The sequence below is a fragment of the Mastigoproctus giganteus genome, chromosome 5, assembly GCF_048544385.1.
Source record: "Mastigoproctus giganteus isolate SK-2022 chromosome 5, ASM4854438v1, whole genome shotgun sequence".
Classification (NCBI taxonomy): domain Eukaryota; kingdom Metazoa; phylum Arthropoda; class Arachnida; order Uropygi; family Thelyphonidae; genus Mastigoproctus; species Mastigoproctus giganteus.
In genome coordinates this window covers 190,961,863-190,984,141 of record NC_143579.1, presented here as the reverse complement: position 1 = coordinate 190,984,141, position 22,279 = coordinate 190,961,863, and the positions used below count along the sequence as shown (strand labels likewise).

The 22,279-nt window shown below is 35.0% G+C and overlaps 1 protein-coding gene across 1 annotated transcript in view; it reads right to left on the bottom strand.

Moving 5' to 3' along the window:
* Positions 1-22,279, bottom strand: part of LOC150085953 (putative RNA-binding protein EEED8.10) — a 375,958-nt gene that overhangs the window by 248,475 nt on the left and 105,204 nt on the right. Inside the window, exon 8 of the mRNA XM_090373614.1 lies at positions 1,571-1,668. Coding sequence (XP_090229740.1) covers positions 1,571-1,668 — 98 coding nt within the window. The remainder of the gene's footprint in view (positions 1-1,570; positions 1,669-22,279) is intronic.

The following is a 22,279-nucleotide window of genomic DNA, read 5'->3' as shown; positions in this document are numbered from 1 at the left end:
TTGGGTTCCTAATATTAGCTCCAGATCTGGATGGAGCTGATGCTTTTTGCAAAAGTGGATAGCAGTTGTTTTCGTTGCAGAGAGACAATAGTCATTGCGGGATGCCCACGACTCTATTTTGTTTATCGAGAGCAGAAATTGTCGCTCAATGGAGCGCATGCTTTGTGAGTGATAAGATATAGTAAGGTCATTTGCATATAAATAGCATCTAACTTCAAAATGAAGCCACTTTATAATATGAATAGTTTTTTCTTTTCCATGCATCTGCCACATTGTCCATTCATTCCTTCAACCAGCACACTGCCACAAACAGAATTTCCAGCAAGTCTGTTAATTATATGTGAATAACCCACGATATGGACAAACAAACAGACATGCTGTAATTAATAGGTGCCTCACAGAATATGTATAAAACACACCTAATAGCACATCTGTCACATTTATTTGTAAATGCTCTAAAAATTGAACATATCCATCAAAATAACATATTTTTAATTTCTAAAACAAACAATATAATCTAGCTGTGTGTAGCTGTGGTAAGGAAATCAATATTAATTCAACATTAATTAATGCCTCTGATTTTCATATCAATAAAAAATTCCAAGTCAAAACAAAACACTGACATTGATATGCTTTCACATATTTCATTCTGTTCCAATCTAGTAAAGAGGTGGGGTACTGTTTCAAAGCAGATATTGAAATAGTTTAAGAAATAATGCTCAACTGCATTCTGAATTTCTGTTTATATTGCTGGGGGGAGGAAACTACACTGTCCATCTGACAGTGGCATAAGCTCTTTTGAAATACTATATTATCCAAGTTGTCATAAAATAACTAATATTGTTTTTAATCAAATAACATCACCCAGTAAGTGAATCTATTATTCACCTACTGGGTCATTAAAAACTCAATGGTACTGGTCATAACCAGTTTTGGAACTACTTGTCTCCATAAACAGAAAACAGGTATCCTCAATCAGTGACCACAGTGGACAATTAGTGTCAAAATAACCCACTGCTTTACTTTATTAATGCATTGGGCCTGCACTGCCTACTAACAGGGATGTCATTATCACTTAACCATTTTCAATCAGAAGTTTTTCTTCCAAACACCACTTGGTTGATCATTTAAATGTGATACCTTTATTCATTATTTGGCATGAGGTCACTGATTGAGGCTAGGCTGTTATCTGATGATGGAAATAAATAACTTTGAAAACAGTTGCAACAGTGCCTTTGAGTTTTTAATAAATAATAAATTCACCTATTGGGTGATGTTATTCAATTAATAATAATATTAGTTACTTTTCGTGACTCGTGGATAATGAACCATTTCTGAAGAGCCCAAGCTTTATTGTCAAAGCATGGACAATGTAGTCACTTAGGACAACACAGTAGAAATTCAGAATGCAGTGTGAGCATTATTTCGCAAACTATTCTTAAACTGAGTATTCTCTCTTCTCTTATGAAGAAGGTGGAATATACAAATCAGCTAATTGGAATAATTTTAAAAAGCATATGATAAAATATACAAGAAATTTTAAACTAAAATACAGTAAAATTTTACTTACCTGCAATTTTGGACATTTTATAGCCAACTGTTGTAGAGAAACATTTGTAACTTTTACTCCAGACAAATTAACATGCTCTAGATTTGGACAAAACTGGGCTGAAATTAAAATCTAAGCTGTTTTAATAAATAATACATTTTTTGATTATAAAGCATTAAAATGAAAACAGATTAAACATCACTATACAAATGTGTTTAAATAACTTGAATTGAATGTGAATTTGTGGGGAGGGGGAGAGAGAGAGAGAGAGAGAGAGAGAGAGAGAGAGAGAGAGAGAGAGAGAGAGAGAGAGAGAGAGGAAGAAATGAAGGGACTTAAAAAAATAAATGATTTATATTTCAGTAAATCACTAAGTGTCAGAACATAGTGAGGAGAGATGCAGTTTTTTGTGATTCCTTCCTAGGGAGAGGGTTTTCAGGGTATAAACACTAAAGACAGAATGAGTTACATTACAATAATCTAAGTAGCATGGATGAAATTTAGAAAATATATCTGAAAACTCTATACCACATAGAATAAATATGTTTGCTATCTACTGAAACAATGGTAAAGTTTATAATCCATTACTTTAAAGACTAAACAGAGACAGGATGCAACAAAAAATTCCATTCTCTCTTTAATAAGGAGAGATAATCTAATGCTCATCTTCATGAACCTACGAAGGACTAGATTATGACCAGAGATATTAAAGAATCCTGGGATGTAAAACAGATCACTGTTTTTGTTGGAACTTTTGTTATAATTGCTCTACTAAGGGCTGATTTATTTTCTCATTGAAATGAAGAGATGTGAGATAGAGCAGTGGCAAGTGTTATCCTACTGTTATCGTTATAATCTTAATCATGCATGATAAAGGGGACTGTATAAACGTGAAGAGGGAACAAAATAAAGCAGTGCTAAGGAAAAGAAAATCAATAATCAGTGATGTTGGGGGGATAATGAATCTTTCCCTATCTCTAATGCTATCTGGGAATGAAATGAACAGGTAATGCCTCAACAAAACCACCTATCTTCTGAAATAGTTGTATACTGTACATAAAATCTATGAGTATGACTATATATGCAGCTGTCACAGCTGTCAGTATGATTACTGTTCTTCCATACCATTTCAAAATGATCTGAATTTAAATTCAGTCCTGATGGCAGGAACTTTTTTGGGCTTCTTCACATCATGGGTATGTTACTAATCCCAACTTTTGTATATTCATGTCCATGAGCCATTCTCAAACAGCACCAGCAGTATGGCTTGGAGCATTATCCTGTCAAAACAAACATGGGGATTGGGTGTGCATTAAAAACTGCCACATCATAGGGAGCATGGAATTGTCCAAAATGTTAAGGTAGACATTGGCATTCATGGTTCCCTACGCAACCACTACAGGTCCTAGACCACACCTCGAGATACACTGTCATACCATAACCTCAACCTACCTCTGAATTTCATTGTTGGCCATCTATCTGATTGAAAAAGGGTGTAAAAAAACTTTCCACTTCACAGAACCAATTTTTATTGCTCTATGGATCAATTCTGGCATTCACTGCACCAACAGGGTAAGACTGCTGACTGTGGTTGGTGATATTTGGATTATGCAGCAGTGGAGCTCTGTGCATAAGGTATTCATAGAGACCATAATCCCTGGTGATGCCCTAAACTGCTGGATGATGTTTATGCAGGAACATCTTACAAGATTATTGTACTATCTTTCTGAGTACCTCTGGTCTTTTGGAGTGAGCTTCTGTGGTCTTCCTGTGCATTACTGAATAGTGGCATTGGTGGTGACGTCAAGCTTCGATTTCATAATAACATTACTGATAGTTGACTGTGGTTGGTGTCGGTTGCCAGCAATTGCACATGTCAACGAGCCAGAACAATGATATCTGATGATAGCATTGCTCTGCACAGCTCAGCTCACATACCATGATGTGACATGTGAAATATCACCAAAGATTGTTCAGCTTAACCACCACTGTGGTTAAGCTGAACAATTAACCTCTGTGGCTTAAGTGTCTTCCTTTCATATCGGCATGAGTCACTTTCTTAAATGGGAAGATCCTATAGACTACGAAAGCATGTGTGTGTGCACGCATGCACACGCGCACTTCTGTTGCTATCATGTTTAACCTAATAATTTTTACATTGCTTAACAAAACTTTCAAAGGTCCTTAATCTTACTTAGGTTCTTATATATTCCTCAAAAAAAAAAAAAAAAAATTATATTGTTTCAAAACTTGACAAAAAAAATCTTAAAATGCAAAGACAATATTTATATTTCACTGACATATGCTTATCATAATATTTTCATTCTACTTGTTTCTTTTTGGTAGATATTACAGTCCTGACATCTAACTTTTTTGCCTTTCTTAATGCATAAGCATATATATAAAATGCAGAATGAAAAAGCAAGTATAAAATTTACCTGCTATTTTGTCATCAATTTCATTATTGGTCCTTTCATAAACATGAGAAATAAAACACATCCATAACATGCAAAAATACATTTGAAACTGAGATTAGTAGCAAAGATGAGTATATGTTCTTTTAAATAAATTTTCCTTTTGCTACAAATTCCTCCAAAAAATAATCTTATATATTCCTCAAAAACAAACAAAAATTATATTGTTTCAAAACTTGACAAAAAAAAACCTTAAAATGCAAAGACAATATTTATATTTCACTGACATACTTATCATAATATTTTCATTCTACTTTTTTCTTTTTGGTAGATATTACAGTTCTGACATCTAACTTTCTTGCCTTTCTTAATGCATAGCATATATAAAATGCAGAATTATGAGCCAAATGCCATATTCAAAACTGCATTCATTATTTCAAATATTAATGCTTTTCAGATCAACAACGTTTGAATACAAAAAAATTTATTTTTAAAAATCAAACCAGTGATGCTTTTAATTACATAAGCCTTTTTGCTTCTGTGAATTTAGTTCCTTCAAGAATTACATTACTTCAGTTTTTTTTCAGCTAACTATAACTTTAATTAACTGTATATATTTAAGAGATAAGCTTTCCTCACTTTGTGATTTCCTTTCTTGTTCTAGCTACCAGCTGTTTATTCTTTCCTCTCGTGACCACATATTACCTTTGGTTCTGATGTACAGTGTGACAGGTATTTGTATTTAAAGCCAAACAGGTGTGTTGCTTTTTATACTGGAATAACTTCAAGAGCTTAACACAGCTCCCCAACCTTAACAGAGTCCCCAACCATTTAACTTGCTAGTATTGGCATCCCCAATAAGCATAGATCTACCAGTCTCTCCAAATTTCCAGTTTAGATAATTAAGGGCAAAAAATTTCAAATGTACACACATTTTTGCTTGTTTTTAAAAATATTTATATAAATATTAAAAAAAAAAAAAAAAAATATATATATATATATATATACACTTTTTTTTTTAATATATATATTATGATTGCATATAGCGATATTTCACGTAATTTGGAAACTGGTGCTTTGCTGAGTGGGCACCACTAAATTTCTTTTAACAGGAACTTTTTTTCTAAATTAATTAGGATTGTTTCTCCAACAGTACTCTATTCCTCATTATTCTTGTATTTATTGCTGTTTTACTTGTCAAAATCTTTTTTCTTCACTGGTCGACCACTCTACTGGCATACATTTCATTATTTTTACCTTACATTTTATAGTTAAATACTAGCAACATGTTGTGGTTTTAGCATGTTTGCTGCCATTGATGTTTGCTTTACTATTTTCTTTTTATTTTACATTTCATTTTTGCTGTCTATTTTTTAATTAAATTGGATTTAATTTGAATGAAAAAAAAAAAAAAAAAAAAATATATATATATATACTACCATTAAATATTGACAAAAGTTACATTATAATAAAATAAATAATTGAGCATTCATTAGAGGCAGCGACTTGCAATTCCTCCATATGAAGCTGGAATATATTTTAAATTAAATAAAATAATTTTAAATAAAATAAAATAAAACAGTAGTATGGCAAAAACTGTAGAGCGAAAATTAACATAAAAATAACCAAATAAACAAACAAACGAAAAAGAAGAATAAAAGTTAGACATAAATAATAGCCCAGAAACCCCTATATAATTTCGAACCTTAAATGCAATTAACATGACATATATAAAATTTAGAATAATGCCAATTACATGTTAATTTAGCGGTACCCCTCCCGAGAGGTACCAGTTCCAAAAGATGTGAAATATCACCAATTTTATTTAATTTAAAAAATATATATATATACACATATACAGGGTGTTTCAAAAATTATGGTCAATAATTTAAAGGTGAAAAGTACAAACTAAAATAAGCAAAAATGTCCCAGTGGAAATTGGGCTGCAAATGAACCGTTTTCGAGATAATGCACATTTTCTGTTAAGATCCACCCCTGACTGTGGGAGCACTAGTTCAGCAAAAAGCTGTGAATCCTTTGCTAATGGTGGTTTTATTAAACCACAGCATGGAACATTTTTAAAATGATAATACATTTTTAATTTTTGGTTTCAACACCACAGGAAAATTTACAGATGTTATGAAAGGTGTTCAAAATGCTGCCCTTGCATCCGTACGCAGCTTTGTAGACTTCTCTGCATTGAGTTGGAAATCCTCTCAGGCATTCCTGGGTCATTTCTGATTTTCTGAAAGGCTCCTTCAACCCGATGCTGCAATTCCTCAACAGTGTTAATGTCAGAAGTGTACACCAAGCTTTTTACATGACTCCAGATACAAAAAATCCATAGGATTTAAGTACTCTTCGTTGCCATAACCTCTTTCCATGTTGACTATCCTCTGACAAGTACTAGTATGCCCACTACATCTCAGAGCATTGAGAGAGGGGAAAGAGAGAGAATGAGCATAACCTAACCCAAACAAACAAGTCAGTGGTGGATCCCAACTCTGTACAGTTCACCTTGTCAGTGATGGATCCCAACTAGAAATGTGCAATATCTCAAAAACGATTCACTTAAGGACCTATGTTTACTAAGCTTTTTTTGCATGTTGTAGTTCATACAGTTCACCTTTAAATTATTGACCACCACTTTTGAAACACCCTGTATATATATACAGTCCATTCCGGTTATTTGGGACACATCGGGACTAGTGCATTTTGGCCCGATTAAGCAGCTGCCCCAATTATCCGAAGTTTCACGTAAATAGTTAAAAATACAATGTACCCCCCTCTTTTTTTACAATTGGTTCACTGTACAATCAAATCACGTTACAACGAACTCAACATAGTAAAGTACCGTTCACTATACAATGTGCAGTAAGCGCCGGTCATTGTGATCACGTTTGTGAATTCAATTTTAATTACAGCGATTCTAATTAGCGAAAATAGGAGGAATATTATCCACAGGCTATAAAAGCAATGATATATTAAGCAGAAATTTACCCTTTATTACCTTACCAATTAAAAAATACGTGAAAATCGGAAGAATATACGTGATAATCGGAATAATTAATACGTACTGTAATATCTACATACGAACTACAGTGAAACTTCTCCTAACGGACACCTCTTGTTAACGGACATCTCTCTACAACGGACATTTTCAAATTCCCCAACTCACCTCTATTGGTCTTAACGTGTTTGCAGCTTCTGTCTAGCGGACATTCTCTGTAACGGACTCGGACAGGCAATCAGCACTGTTTCGTTTAGATTAGCACTTAATTTGATCTCTCCATAATGGACTGAGGGCGAGCTTACGGCCCTTTTTCTAGGAACTTTTCTTCCACGTATTGCCTCAGTCGTATGTTTATTTTCTATTTCCGATTCTCTGAATTTTATCAAGGTTTAGGTCGCGGTTCTAAACCCTTTTTCAAGAATTTTAAGGCACGTGTAAAACTTTTGATGAATTCGGTGTGTGCAGGAGTGTGGGGGGGGGATATGGTCGGCCTTTCGTCTTTTCAGTTTCAGTTTTCAGTTTTGTTCAGTGGCGTGTGAAGTGCACAATGTCTTCTCGTAAACATTTAACTTTAAAATATAAAGTCGAACTCATTAATGCGTATGATCGGCAAAAAAAGAGTTCGCAATCAAGCTGCAAAATTCAAAATAGGGAAGCCCGCAGGTAAGCGACATCCTAAAGAAAAAAAATAAACTGCTCCAACAATTTTGGCAACAAGGAAATGATCAGATTCAAAATCATTCCCGTAAAATGTTGGACTTCAAATTGACAATGTTACGTATGAGTGGTTTTGTCGCAAACGTGCTAAAAAAATTCCTGTTAATGGGCCTATTATTAGGGAAAAGGCTTTGGAGGTTGCAAAATCTATGGGAGTAAATGAGTTCAAAGCTTCTGTGGGATGGCTAGACAAGTTCAAAACTCGGCATAAAATTTCTTGGAAAACCGTAAGTGGTGAAGGTGGATCTGTTGATACTGGGGTTGTAACAGAGTGGACCGTCAAATTGGAAGATTTATGTCGTGATTTTGAAGCTAAGGATATTTACAACTGTGATGAAACAGGGTTGATTTTTAAAGCTCTTCTTGAAAAAACAATGAGTCTAAAAAACGAAAAGTGCAAGGGTGGAAAAATTTCTAAGGAACGCTTGACTGTACTATTGTGTACGAATATGCTGGGAGACTTTGAACAACCTCTTGTTATAGGAAAACCACAAAATCCTCATTGTTTCAAGGGCATAAAGTTGAATCTTTTGAATGTTGACTGGAAGTCTAATAAAAAAGCGTGGATGACACGAGATATCATGAGCGAATGGATAAGTCACTTTAACCAAAACATGATTTGTCAAAACAGAAAAATTATTCTTTTCATGGATAATGCTGCATCTCACCTGCACATTGAATTGTCCAACATTCAAATTGTTTTTCTGCCACCAAACACATCTGCAGAGTGTCAGCCCTTGGATCAAGGGATAATAAAAAATTTTAAATTTCACTACAGAAAACGTGTTTTAAGACATCTCATTACAAACATGAACGATGTAACATGTGCGAGTGACCTTGCAAAGAAACTCAGCATCCTAGATGCAATTCAGTGGATTTCCTCTTCAGTAAATGCAATTAGAAAACAAACTGTCGTGAACTGTTTTGTAAAGTCTGGCTTCTCAAATGCAAAAATTGAAGTTATGTACAGCAATGTGGAGCACCAAGAAGAACAAGAACTTCAACATCTATTGATAATGTACGATACTTCCGCTACAAGTGACCCTGGCTACAAAGATATAGACTCGAACCTCACTACAGAAGATGGTGTTCTAGATATCAACGACATTATCATCGATATTTTTCAAGAGTTCCTCATGAGGATGAAGAAATGGAAGGAGGTCATTCTGTCGAAGAACATATTAACGACGAACCACTGATGAAAATAGAAGAAGCGCTAATACAAATCAATCTTTTAAAATGTTTTTCGCCGCTGAAGAAGATACCGAAGAACTTTCGATGGTTTCTTCACTCCAAACAAATGTTGAAAACAAAATTATCAGCCGGAAGAAGGTGCAGAAGAAAATAAGTGATTACTGTATGTATTTTTCTTATGATAAAGTCATAATATGCATAGCACAATTGTATGTATATTATTTACAAAAATATTGTTCAAAATCTGCATATATTTTAATTTAATTTTACAATAAACGTTTAACGATTTTTTTTTTTTTTTTTTCTCCCTCAGACTTCTTGTTAGCAGACACTTCTCTCTAACGGACACATTTTCGTTACCCATGGCTGTCCGTTAAAGGGAAGTTTCACTGTAGTTGACATTTCTGTTCACTGACATTTGGAGTGGGGGTTAAAATTTAAAACAGTAAAAAGATAAGCAATCAATAACAAAGAACATGGAACACACAAATTGCAAGTAACACAATACGCGCAAGTGAGAACCGAGTAATGAGTTACAAAGCTTTAAAAATACGAATGAAGAGAAGATCTGAAAATTAATTTTTTTATATGACTGAAGATTTCATGGAAGTGTAAACACATTTCACCATAATAACCCACAGAATTCCAGCTGTCGGTATTATCGCAAATTCAGTAAGATCGAGTTTACTGTCCATTTATGATAGATTTCACTAACAGAAAAGCCCAATAAACAGGTGACTGCTAATTGTTTTTATTGTTCTATGGTTGTGACCTCCAGAATTTTGACCGAACCACATGGTATCGTCGGAGAAAATCGTAGGGTGATCTCCAGTGCTGCGGTCTTCTGCCCCGATTAAACGGCATGCTGTCCCAATTAAGCAAAGTAAACCCTGGCTATTTTCTCGATTGGTTTCTGTTTTTTAAGATTTGCCCCAAATAAACAGCTGCCCCGATTAACCGGTGGCCCAAATAACCGGAATCCACTGTATTTGATACTATTAATTACTTCCATTTTCAGATTTATTTCATATTTGGAAAATTTTAAATTAGATGTCGCTATCTGCAGAATGGCATCCTCCTTGAGAGAATATTGCATTTTGTGTCTTAGCTTTATTATGTAAAAACAATAACAAATTTTATATAAACTCCAGATGCTTATGGAACTAGTGGGAGATGAAAATAAAGTAACCTTGAACTATAAAGAAACAATTTGAAACTTCTTAGCTATGTCAGCACCCATCCTGTCAATTGCCACTGTTTGTGCAAATAGTTCCAAAGCACATTAGCTAGGAACTTGACAGATTCTTACTCACAACTACTCTGTCAAAACTGTAAAAAATTACTTCATAAACCTTTGCAGAGTTTCACTAAATTTAGGAAGGTAGAAAAAATTTCAGATTTTTAACTCAGTCCATTTTTAACTCAGGACAAATAAAGATATGGGCACTAAATAATATACAAAAAAGCACATGGTTTTTTTATAAGTAAACTTGTTATTATTCATGTGGACAGTTAGTGTAATCTTTGGCATGATTTCATCAGAAAACCTTTCAACTTTGGGAGTGTAGGATAATGGGCTTGCTTGCAAACAGCTGTTTGCAAGCAAGCCCATCTTGTTTGCAAACAAATTGTGACTTGATTTTGAGCACTGTGCTTTTTAAAGAAGGAACTTTTTCTAGGTTAACCAGATTCCAAAAGTTCTTATGTGCTGCATTTTAGAACAACAACAACATTTTGATGTTCCAAAATCTCCAGTTTCAGTTCTTCGGCCCTTGCTTGAATGAATCTTCCAATAGATGCCACAGTTTCTGTAAACTCAATTTGGGAAGTAAAAGGATTTACAAAAAAAAAAGCTATCACTGGCTCGACGGTAGTGAACTGTTGATATCTCTTTCCCAATTCCTCCAGAAGAGTTTGCAGGTGGCTAACAAATTGTGATGGGTCAAAATCACTCATAATCTACCATCTTCTTCATATTTGGGAAGTGTGTAAGAGACTTCCTGTGCAACATCCACGAGACTACTTTTGTTTTGAATAATTTTACAGATCCTATCATTAGAGCCACATGTTTGTTTTTCCCTAAAGCTTCAGGTTTGGCTATCCAGTTTGTCAGTGATGATGGTAAGGAAAACCAAGTCCAATGCACCAGTCAGGAATGCATCTTTCTACAACTCACCATCTTGAAATGGTTTTTTCTTCTTTATGAGCATGTAATAAATTTTAAAGAAAGCAACAGGGCATATTTAGATTTTACCATAGGATGAAAACCAAACTGCTAGCCTCAAAGTGTGATTTCAGTTCCATGATTTTCCTCTTCTTAACTCTGATTTAAGTGTCTAGTTAGAATTAAAGGAATAGTGAGCAGCCTGGAAACAATGTTATGTTTCTTTGACACTACAACAACACTACTGCACAATAAACATCACATTTACCTTTGATGTCGATGAGACAACATATTCCCACTTGGTGTACAAATTATAGGTGCACAGTCTCTCATTTTGGGGCAAAAAGTAGCACACAATTAGTGCAGAGAAAGAACTCCAATGATAAATCACAAACTGTGAGAAAAGGAAGCTCATGATATGGAAGTACTTAATAAATATTGTATGTTTCAGACGTAGAATATTATGAAAAGATATGGATTTCTTGCATGCTTACTAATGACTGGTAAGTAGTATTTCCTCATGGACACATGAAAACAATTTCATAAATAATGGGAGGTCTTGTAACTTGTGGTATGACTGCTTTCTACTCTCAAAACAGATGAATGATGCACAATTTACATGTGCCCCTATCACTAGCTGTGTAATGTACATCACTGCCTGTTTACCTCATGATCATCGTGATACCATCATCTGACCAAGAGGTAAAGCTCTGTTCATGTTTAGTACAGAAAATATGAGCTTAGCTAAAGCTGCCTATTGAAAGATTTAAAATCCATGTCAGCAAATTGAAAATAGTATATTTGAAAAATGTAAAACTTTAAATACCGAGAAGAAATGTAAACTTGCTAGAAAATCATAGAAGGCAAATGAATACCAAAAATCTTCCAGCAAAACCAGAAAATTAAAGCTAAATTAAAATTAATTTCAATTTAATCATACCTTTAAAAGAGTTGTTTTCTTTGTGGAAAAAAAACTGAACTATCAAAAATATCTTTGTGGAAAAAACTGCTTGGTATTAAGTAACAAACTCCATGTTTCATGGATTAACACATGAGTGTGTGTAACAGATGATTGTTGTTCCACTTATTTCATTGTTTCCAAAATATTTTACTTTTATCCATACCCAAAAGCTCACCCTGTATTATTAATTATTAATCACCCTGTATAAGACAGACAACAACATATAAATTACACATCATTACAAAATGCAACAAACCATACTGTACAGTTATTTGATTAATTGATATATTTAAAGGCACAGTTAAATTAAAATTAACTTAGTATTAACTTCAATTGCATCATGTGTTTTAAAGAGTTGTTTTCTTTGTGGAAATTAGAAATTAAATCTCATCTAATTGCTTTAAAAATTCCAAAATTCAACAGTTAAACCACAGTTTTACTATTTATTTGTAAAAAAGATGGAGGAAAATTATGTTAGAACTGTGAACAGGAGAATGAATCTAAAGAATGGAGTCACCTTCATAATAAATCCAGAGAATTGGAGCTATGAAATTAGTTTGAGACCACTGCTTTAGTGTAAGCCAGGCCTAATTATAACAATTTGATAATTATATACAGGGTTAGTCAAAATGCTGTCGACGACTCTGAAAGTTTATTTGAAAGTAACTACTTTTTTTTTTTTTATATAAAAAAACAAAACAAAAGAAAGCTATCAAATGAAAGCATAAATATCAATGTTTTTAAAGTTATCTTACAGTATTTCAATGTGGTAATCAAATTTATACACTTTCTCCAGTATACTGTTATCAATCTGAGCAACAATTGTAGTGATACATCCTGTCACTGCAGTGATCCCACATATCACTTTGCAACTCTTGCAAAGTGACAGGTGGGGGAGGGCACAAACATCAAATCTTTCACAAAACCCCATAGATAAATATTTAAGGGAGTGAAATCCAGTGTTCTTGGTGGTCAACGAAGTAGTAGTAGTAGTAATAGCAGTGGCATTTGATGCAAGAAAGCAAAGAAGTGTATGAACTTATGCAGCATCAGCCAAAAAAAAAACAAAAAAACACACCATTCCCTCCAAATGCCTGTCCAGTTCCTCCTTAAATTTATTCAACCTATCAACTTCCACAATGACAGATGGAAATTTGTTCCAGCAATTAACCACCCGCTGGCTAAAGGCAAATTTCCGCACATCTAATCTACATCTGTCCTTTCTTAATTTGAATTTATGCCCCCTTAGGTTCGTAATCTGAACAAGTAGAAGGATCCCATCAGAATTCAGCGTGCTCAACCCATTCAAGGCCTTATACACCTCAATCAGATCGCACTGCAGGTGCCTAGTCTCCAGCCACTGCAATTTGCAGAACTTAAGCCTCTCTTGGTAAGAGGATCCCTTCATTCCCCTCACCAATCTTGTTGCCCTTCTCTGTACATGCTCAAGTAAATCTACATCCTTCCTAAAATGAGGCCTCCAGACCTGTATGCAGTACTCAAGGCGTGGCCTGACCATTGCCTTATACAGAGGGACAATCACCTCCTTCTCCCTGCTAGAAAAATTCCTATATATATCATTGACAAAACCCCATGACCTGACCTGGCAGCCTGTCTGCATTACTCAGAAAACTTCATATCTGACTGCACAATTACTCCCAGGTCTTTTTCATTTTCTACCACCTTAAGTGTAGTACCACACAGTTGGTACGTTTCTCTGGGGTTACTTCTACACATATGCAGTACTTTGCATTTGTCAAGGTTAAACTTCAGTTGCCACTTCTTAGCCCATCTGCCCAAATTATCTAGATCCTGTTGCAGTAGCACACTGCCATTACTGTCATTAACAACCCTGCAAACCTTTGTATCATCTGCAAACTTCGACATTAAGCCTGATATACCTTCATCAATATTATTGATAAATATACAAAACAACAGTGGACCTAACACCGAACCCTGTGGGACTCTACTAATAACATTAGTCCAAGAAGAGCAGCACCCATTGATTACCACCTCTGTCTTCTCCCACTTACCATCCTTTTATCCATTGTAGCAACTTACCCTTAATACCATTCTGCTCTAATTTGTACAATAGTCTTCCATGCGCAACAGTGTCAAAAGCTTTCCTGAAATCCAAATATATGATATCAAAATTATTTTTTGCATCCAGTTCCTTTGTAACCACATCATAATATCCTATCAAATTTGTCAGACAAGACTTTCCTTAACAAACCCATGCTGTGTCTGAATTATTGCTGCAGTCTTGTCTAGATGATCCTGCAATGCATCTTTAACCAGTGACTCCATTATTTTACCCGGAACAGAAGTTAAACTAACTGGCCTGTAATTACTTGTGTCACCCTTCGATCGCCCTTTGTGAATTGGGGATACATTTGCACATCTCCAGTCCGTGGGAACCTCCCCTGAGTCCAAGGACGCTCTCATAATTATGGCTAAGGGTTTGCTTAGTTGCTTTGCCGCCTCCTTTAATATAACTGGATAGATCCCAACCACCCCAGGTGCTTTTCTTATGTTTAACTTCGACAATTTCTCCTCCACTTTGCTTTCAGTTATTACAAAATCATTAAGTATCCTGCTACAATTTGATAACCTTCTGCCATTTTCAAACCTTAATAATTCCTCATGTGTGAATGTAGATGCAAAATACTCATTCAGTTTGTTTGCTATCTGAGCAGGATCATCAACAGTCGAACCATCGATGTCAAGTGGACCAATCAGGTTCATCCCCTTCCTTTTAGAGTTTATATAAGTAAAGAAATCCTTGCTGTTTTTCTTAGCATCTTTTGCCAAGGATTTCTCGTAATCTGCCTAAGTAAAGGCAGATTTCTCGTAAGTAAAGGCTTGTCATCATGGGAAGTACAGCCAATCCAGCAACAGAGATACTAGTCATTCGGAAACTTTCACACCTCCCTATAGAAATGTGCCAGAGCTCCATCCTGCTGCAAAATGAAGTTCTTTCTATCTGTATCAGCTGCAGCAATAACCACCAATCAGCATGTTGAGGTAGGAAATGCAATTCATAGTATCATCAGCGAAAAAGAAGAGCCCAAGGACAGTACATGCACAAAAAATGTTTACTTTTGGACTGTCCCATTCATATTTAGTTAAAATGTTTCAAACACAGCTAAAATTAGAATTGAGCTGAGTCATAAACTACATATAAGCTATGGCTTGGGTGGTGGGTTGGCTTAATCGGTATTTTAAATATGAATGTCCCATTCGTGTTTCACAATTTCAGTGGTTTCTCATTCCCCCGAATATGAATGTTATTGATTAACTTTACCACTGAGATGGAACATGGCTTCGCAAGTACACACTAATCTGTCCATGAAATTTCCAACAATATCACACAGTTCTTGAATGTTAAAAAAATTCATACCTAGAAACTTTGTCATGTGGTTTTGGGACTTGTAACAAATTAATTTTATGATGCATCGAGAGTCGCATTCTGAGAATATGCCAAACACTTTTCTGTGAAATCCAAGATTCCCTATTGGCCTTGTTAGTCAATTTGCAGGGAATCCTGAGATGTCTGCCACACATATTCTACAGTCATGTCATCTGTGCTGGGGCGACCTGTGCTTTTGCCCTTGTAGCTGCATCCACGCTCCATAAATTGCTTATAACACTTAATGATGGAGTCTCGAGTTAGCGAATTTCTCGTAAAATTTAGTTCGAAATGATCGCTGCACTGAAACATTTGATTTTGTTTCATGATAACAAAGAACACAAAATGATTTCTCCACAGGTGATGCCATTTTGAACACAATGCTATCTGGCACAGACATCGCAGATGTCTGCACCATCTCTATTCTGGCAAACCAAATTCGATATTTACACTTTCATTTGATAGCATTTTTGCACAGAAACGTATGCAATGTATTTGACATAAACTGTCAAAGTTGTAGACAAACACTTTGACTAATTTTGTTGATAAACATTTTGACTAATCCTGTATAATTGTCAAATTGTGTTAATTATATCAATAAAGAAATTCACAAACAATCAGAAATGTAGATAATTTAACTACTGACTTGCTTAGTGTATTTTATGTTGATAGAATTAAATCCATGCTAGGAAACTGATTGATATTATTATACTATATTGAAACACAAATAGAGGCGATATATATACACAATACTTCACTTTACTCCAGGCATGCCTTAACACCAAGACCCATATGCAAAACATATCAGAACATGAATTTTAAAGATATTCAATTTTACACATTTTAAAATGGATTATATACACTCCCTTCCCTCAGTCAATAATAAGGCTATCATATTTTATATACAAACAAACTAAAAAGAAAGAACGCACAAGGCATAATAAGCTACAGATTAGTAATTCGCTTTAAGAATATCAGTGATATATCAGCATATTTTTCCATAGTAGTAAAAAACTACAGAAGTAGTGTAAATGGCATCGAGTTAATTGTATCTCATGTTGTGACTACGTTCACAATGAGTTACCATGTATTGCACTGCCTTGAATAAGTAACGCTTCACCAATGGATAAGACTATTGTTACTTATTCTTGGGGGATACTGCCACCCAGACGGCACCGTTTCAAGGCATGTTGCCCTATCATTGGTGTGTGGGTAGGTACCCTGGTGTTGCAATCATATGCCAACACAGTTGTGCAATATAACTCCACAATATGAGAGATGCCAGCTGGGTAATAGGCTACAGATTGGTAATTCACTATAAAAATATCAGTGATATATCACTCTATATATATATATATATATATATATATTTTCCATAGTCACAATATGAGATACAATTAAATCGATGCCATTTACACTACTTCTTTAGTTTTTTTACTACTACTACAGAAAAATATGGTGATATATCACTGATATTCTTATAGTAACAGAGTAGTAAATATCTTATTATTAGCCATATGGTGCAAGGAAGAGTGAGGCTTATGCTTCACCATCTAAAACAAAAATATTCCCTAGTTACCCTGAGAGAGAGAGAGAGAGAGAGAGAGAGAGAGAGAGAGAGAGAGAGAGAGAGAGAGAGAGAGAGAGAGAGAGAGAGAGAGAGAGAGAAGTAGAAAGAAATCACCAATAAAGAGAAGAATGATATCCAGCTTAGGACCTTGGGTGTGCCAAGTCTTTACTGTTAATGCAACTATTCACATGCACAAATTCAAGCTACTATCTGATAATGTTTCATATCACTTTCTTGCAAGCTCAAACACCACAGTGAATAATTAAATGATTAAAACAGACCATACACTAAAATGGCACTTTAATATAACTACAGACACTAAAATGGCACTTTAATATAACTACAGTAGAGTGTCAAAAATCTGAACGTCAATAATCCAAATGAGCCAGCATTTATTTATTTTTATTTTATGTTGCTGCCATCAAATAATTAAAATAAACGCCGGTTATTGTGATGACGTTTGCAAATTGAATTTTGATTCTATTAAACGGGAATTCTAATAAGCAAAAATTAGAGGAATATTATCCATAGGCTATAAAAATGAAGATATAAAGCACTAATTTACACATTTATTACCTTACGAATTAACAAAATTAAATATGTGAAAATTGGAAGAATATTATCCACAGTTTAGCAAAATAAAAATAAATTTAAGCTTACGTACATAGCTTAATTAATATACTTAAAGTACTAACTAAACATAACACGAATGAAAGAGAATGGGTCTGCGGCACTGGTTTCCACAGTTTAAATGAAGCTGTATTATTCTTCACTTAAACATAACACTTTGTAATCTGATATGGTTTACCAACGATTTTATTCTGAATGTCAAGAAGCATCGTGAACGAGAAGGCAAAAGGGGCAAAGTCTTGCTTATGCTACACAACATGCCATCACATCTTTCAATGGAAACTTTAAACAAAATAGATGATGGATTCAATGCCATGTTTCTTCTATCAAACATTACTGCACTCCTCCAACCGATGGACCAGAGTCATTGAAAAGTTGGAGAGAATCTACAAAAAAAAAAAAAAAAAAATTATGCGTCATTTAGTTTTAGCAGAAAGCAACGTAGCTTTTTCGAAAAAGCTACGTCTCAAGGACAGCTGCTAAATGTTAGCTCACACATGGGAATCACTCACTGTGCAGAATTTAAAAAATGCTTGGAAAAAATTGTGGCCTATTCCAGAAGAAACCATAGATGAGCAGAATCAAACAGAACAAGATGAGCACAATCAAACTTTTTTTTTTTTTTTAATAAAAACCCCAAACACAAGAGGTATTAGAACCTATAGTAATTAGTACTGAGCATGGATTGGAGATTAAGAAGACAAAAGAAGATTTTTGTTGACATCAGACTTGAACTTCTGTAGACTAATTTTCAGGAAATATGTACAAAGGAAGGTTGTTCCACAAAATGCAGTTGAATGAATAAACGAGAAAGATGAAAAGTTGGTTTTATGAGTTTGAAGTTGGACAGTAAATGGATGTTGGCAGGTGGTGGCACGTGTTTGGAGTGTTTTGAAAAAGAGAGCAGGAATTATAGAAGCCAATTCAGAAGAACAGTGCCCATGGAAGTATCTGCAGAAAAGGCATGCAACAGAAACAGTATATCTATAAGACAGCGAGTGGAGAGACTCTGTTAGAGATGAGTCATTAATTAACCTACCTACCTACCTACCCTCTTCTGAATGGAATCTAGAAGCCTGAGAGAGGTTTTGATGGCCACCCCAGATGTGGGAGCAATATTCCATGGTAGGGCAGATTTGCAATTTGTACAGAATGAACAGCTGTTTGGAAGAAAAGTAACGGCGAGAGCAAAAGAGAAAAAAAAGTTTTTTAGATGCAGAGGAAGCAATATTTGTAATGTGTTTGTGCCAAGAGAGATTAGAAATCAGAGTAATCCCTAAAAGAGGTATACCATCTTAAAAGAAGTAAAACCTATAGAACCTATACATTACTGTATCGAGAAGTCACACTTGTCAATTGCTACTGAGTCCACAGCTATTGGCAAAGATTTAAGGCATATTCCCAACATGGACATTGGCTCCGGTCAACCTGTTTTCTACTGTAAGCATCCTATTAGCAGAGAGAGTGATTTTCCTTTATCCCAGAAATTCATCTGTTGTTTCGAAGAAATGAGTCATTCACACTTACTAAATTTCACCAGTCTCTGTTTACATGGTAGGTACAAGTGGTCCCTAAATCAGCTTTGTTTTAGCTGCTGCAAATAACCTGTGTCTAAGGGGAAATCCTAGAGTGCAGTGTGAAAAAGTGTAAGTGCTTAATAGAGTAGATCAGGACATAAAAAAAAAAAAAAAAAAAAAAAATGGAATTGCTTTAAAATTTATATTCCTGCCAGTAGTGTATTAACGGAGGCCCATGGCCATGTTAGCAAGAGTGCTAGGCCGTACTGAGTGGAGTGTGCAGGGTTCGAGACCAGCTGTCGGTAGTCATGGATTTCCCCCTCCATATCTTGAGTTGGTCAGTCTCAAGGCCAGATGCTATTAGCAAGTCAAATCCAAGGATACTGACTAGAAACGCATTTGAAATAAATAAAAGTGTATTAACCATTCTGAAAAACTGTGTTTCGATTTACAAACTGTTTGAGGAAAACGGGACCTCGAGAGCATGTGAAATAATGCCTCTTTGCGAAGATATAGATGAAGCAGTTTTTAAGTGGATGAAGTTGATTCGATACCAAAACGTGCCGATATCAGGGCCATTAAAAAAAAAAAGGCTATGGAATACACATCTTTTCTGGGGCATAAAACACTCAAAGCCAGTTATGGTTATGCTGGACAAATTTAAAGAGCACCATGGCTTAATGGAAAAAGTTATTTCTACTAAAAGTGGAGAACTGCAATTGAAGAACACTTTACCCATGGGAAAGAAAAGGTTTGAAAAAAATTATGGAGGACTACGAGCCCAAAGTCATATTCAACATTGATGAAATAGGTCTATTTTTTTAAAGGTTTTCCAAACAAGAGACTTTTAAGGGTAATAAATGTTCAGTTGATAAAAATGGTAAGGAGAGAATTAGTCTTGGTTGGTGTAAATGTGGCTGGTAATGGAAAATTGAAGCTTTTGTTAGAAGCAAAAGGTAAACAACCATGATGTTTCAAAGGAGTAAAGTTGTAAGAGTTGGACAACTACAACAAAAAGCTTGGATGACAAGTGAAACTTTTGAACAGTGGATTTTAAATTTCGATAGAAAAGATAACAAAAGAAAACAGAAAAATTGCATTGATTGTTGACAACTGCCCTACCCACCCTCATTTAAACTGAGCCAATGGGTCGAGGATTTTAACACTACCGAAGGACATACTGAAAAAAATTATACTGAGAATAGAAACGAACGAACGAACCAACCAACCTACAGATCCTGTTATAGATTTCTGCATGTGCATATCAGAGTTGCTGAAAGTGTGGAGTCAAGATGTGATGAAAACAACGATTAAGAATTGTTTCACAAAAGCAGGTTTTGCTAAAATGCTAATTAACACAGCGATGAACTACTACAAGACATTGAGCAAGCTTGGGAAGAGTTCCAAGCAAGGTTTGATCAGTGGAGAAATTGTTCTTGATGAATTTTTAGTTGATAATGATGTCATAGTAGCTGAATATCCGAATGACTCCAACATTTTGGAGCATATTTAAAGAACTAGTGACAGTATCGACAATGAATTGGATGAAAATGAGGGCAATATTTAACCTTCCAAACAGGAAATGTTTGCAGCATTTGAAACTTTGCATCGAGTCCTACAGTGAGAAGAAAACGTAGCAGAAAATACATTTGAGTGCTTAAACAAATGCAGACATTTTTATAAAAAATGTACAATAAAATCCAGTCAAAAACAAAAAATAACCAAATATTTTATGAAATAATTCTTAAAAGTAGATTAATATATTGTGCACATCATGTAAGTAGTCATTTCTTAATAAATATGTATTAATAAATTGTTTTAAAATGTTAGAAAATTTATTCATTCTCACTTATTTCTGATTTATTTCCCTTCTTTTACTATATTTCTGAATTTACGGTATTTTTCATTGTTGAAAAGATCATATTTCTTTATAACGAAATTTATGTTTAACAAATTTTTTTCAAGGGAACCATCGATTTCGTTATATAGAGATCCGACTGTATATGATATCGAACTTATTTTTTGCATACAGTTCCTTTGTGACCACATCATAGTATCCAATCAAATTGGTCAGACAATGTGACCAATTATAGTTCAGACACAGCATGGGTTTGCTAAGGGGAAGTCTATACACTGGTCAGACAATGTATAGACTGCCCCATAGCAAACCCATGCTGTGTCCGAACTATAACTGCAGCCATTTCTAGATGATACTGCAGTGCTTCTTTAACCAGTGACTCCATTATTTTCCCCAGAACAGAAGTTAAACTAACAGGTCTGTAATTGCTCGTGTCACCGTTTAATTCCCTTTGTGAATTGGTGATACATTAGCACATTTCCAGTCCATGGAGACCTCCCCTGAGTCCAAAGGTTTGCTAACTTACCTCACCGCCTCCTTCAATATAACCGGATAGATCCCATACACCCCACGTGTCTTTCTTATGTTTAACTTCAACAATTTCTCCTCCACTCTGCTCTCAGTTTTGCAAAATCATTTAGCTCCCTGTTAGAGTTTAATAAGCTTCTGGCTTCTACTTCCCTACAGAATTCCTCCTTCTTGAATGTAGAGGCAAAACACTCATTCAGCTTGTCTGCTACATGGGCAGGATCATCAACAGCTGAACCATTGATATCAAGCGAACCAATCTGATTCATCCCCTTCCTTCTAGAGTTTGCATAAGTAAAGAACTCTTTGATATTTTTCTTTGTGTCCTTTGCCAAAGATTTCTCGTAATCTATCTTCACCTACCTAACATCCTTTGTGACATGATTACAGACTAGCTTATATTTCCCATAGACGTCTGTGTCACCTGATAATTTATATACGGCACATGAACTTTTCTTCTCTGCCAGGAGTTGCATTAGTTCATCTGACATCCATTTAGGCCTAAACCTTGAACAATATTTCTTAGTTGATATGAAAAGCCTAGTAGCTTTCAAGATTAATTCCTTGAATGCTTCCTATATAGAATTAGTGGTTGGTAATATCATCAGTTGGTCCCACTGTATAGAATTTAAAGACTGTGAGACCACTTTAGTCACTTTTACGAAAACAAAAACCCTTCCCTTTAGCCTTGATGGTAGTTACATCTCTAAGTAAATTCCACATTAGTACACTGTGATCACTGCCTCCTAGTAGTT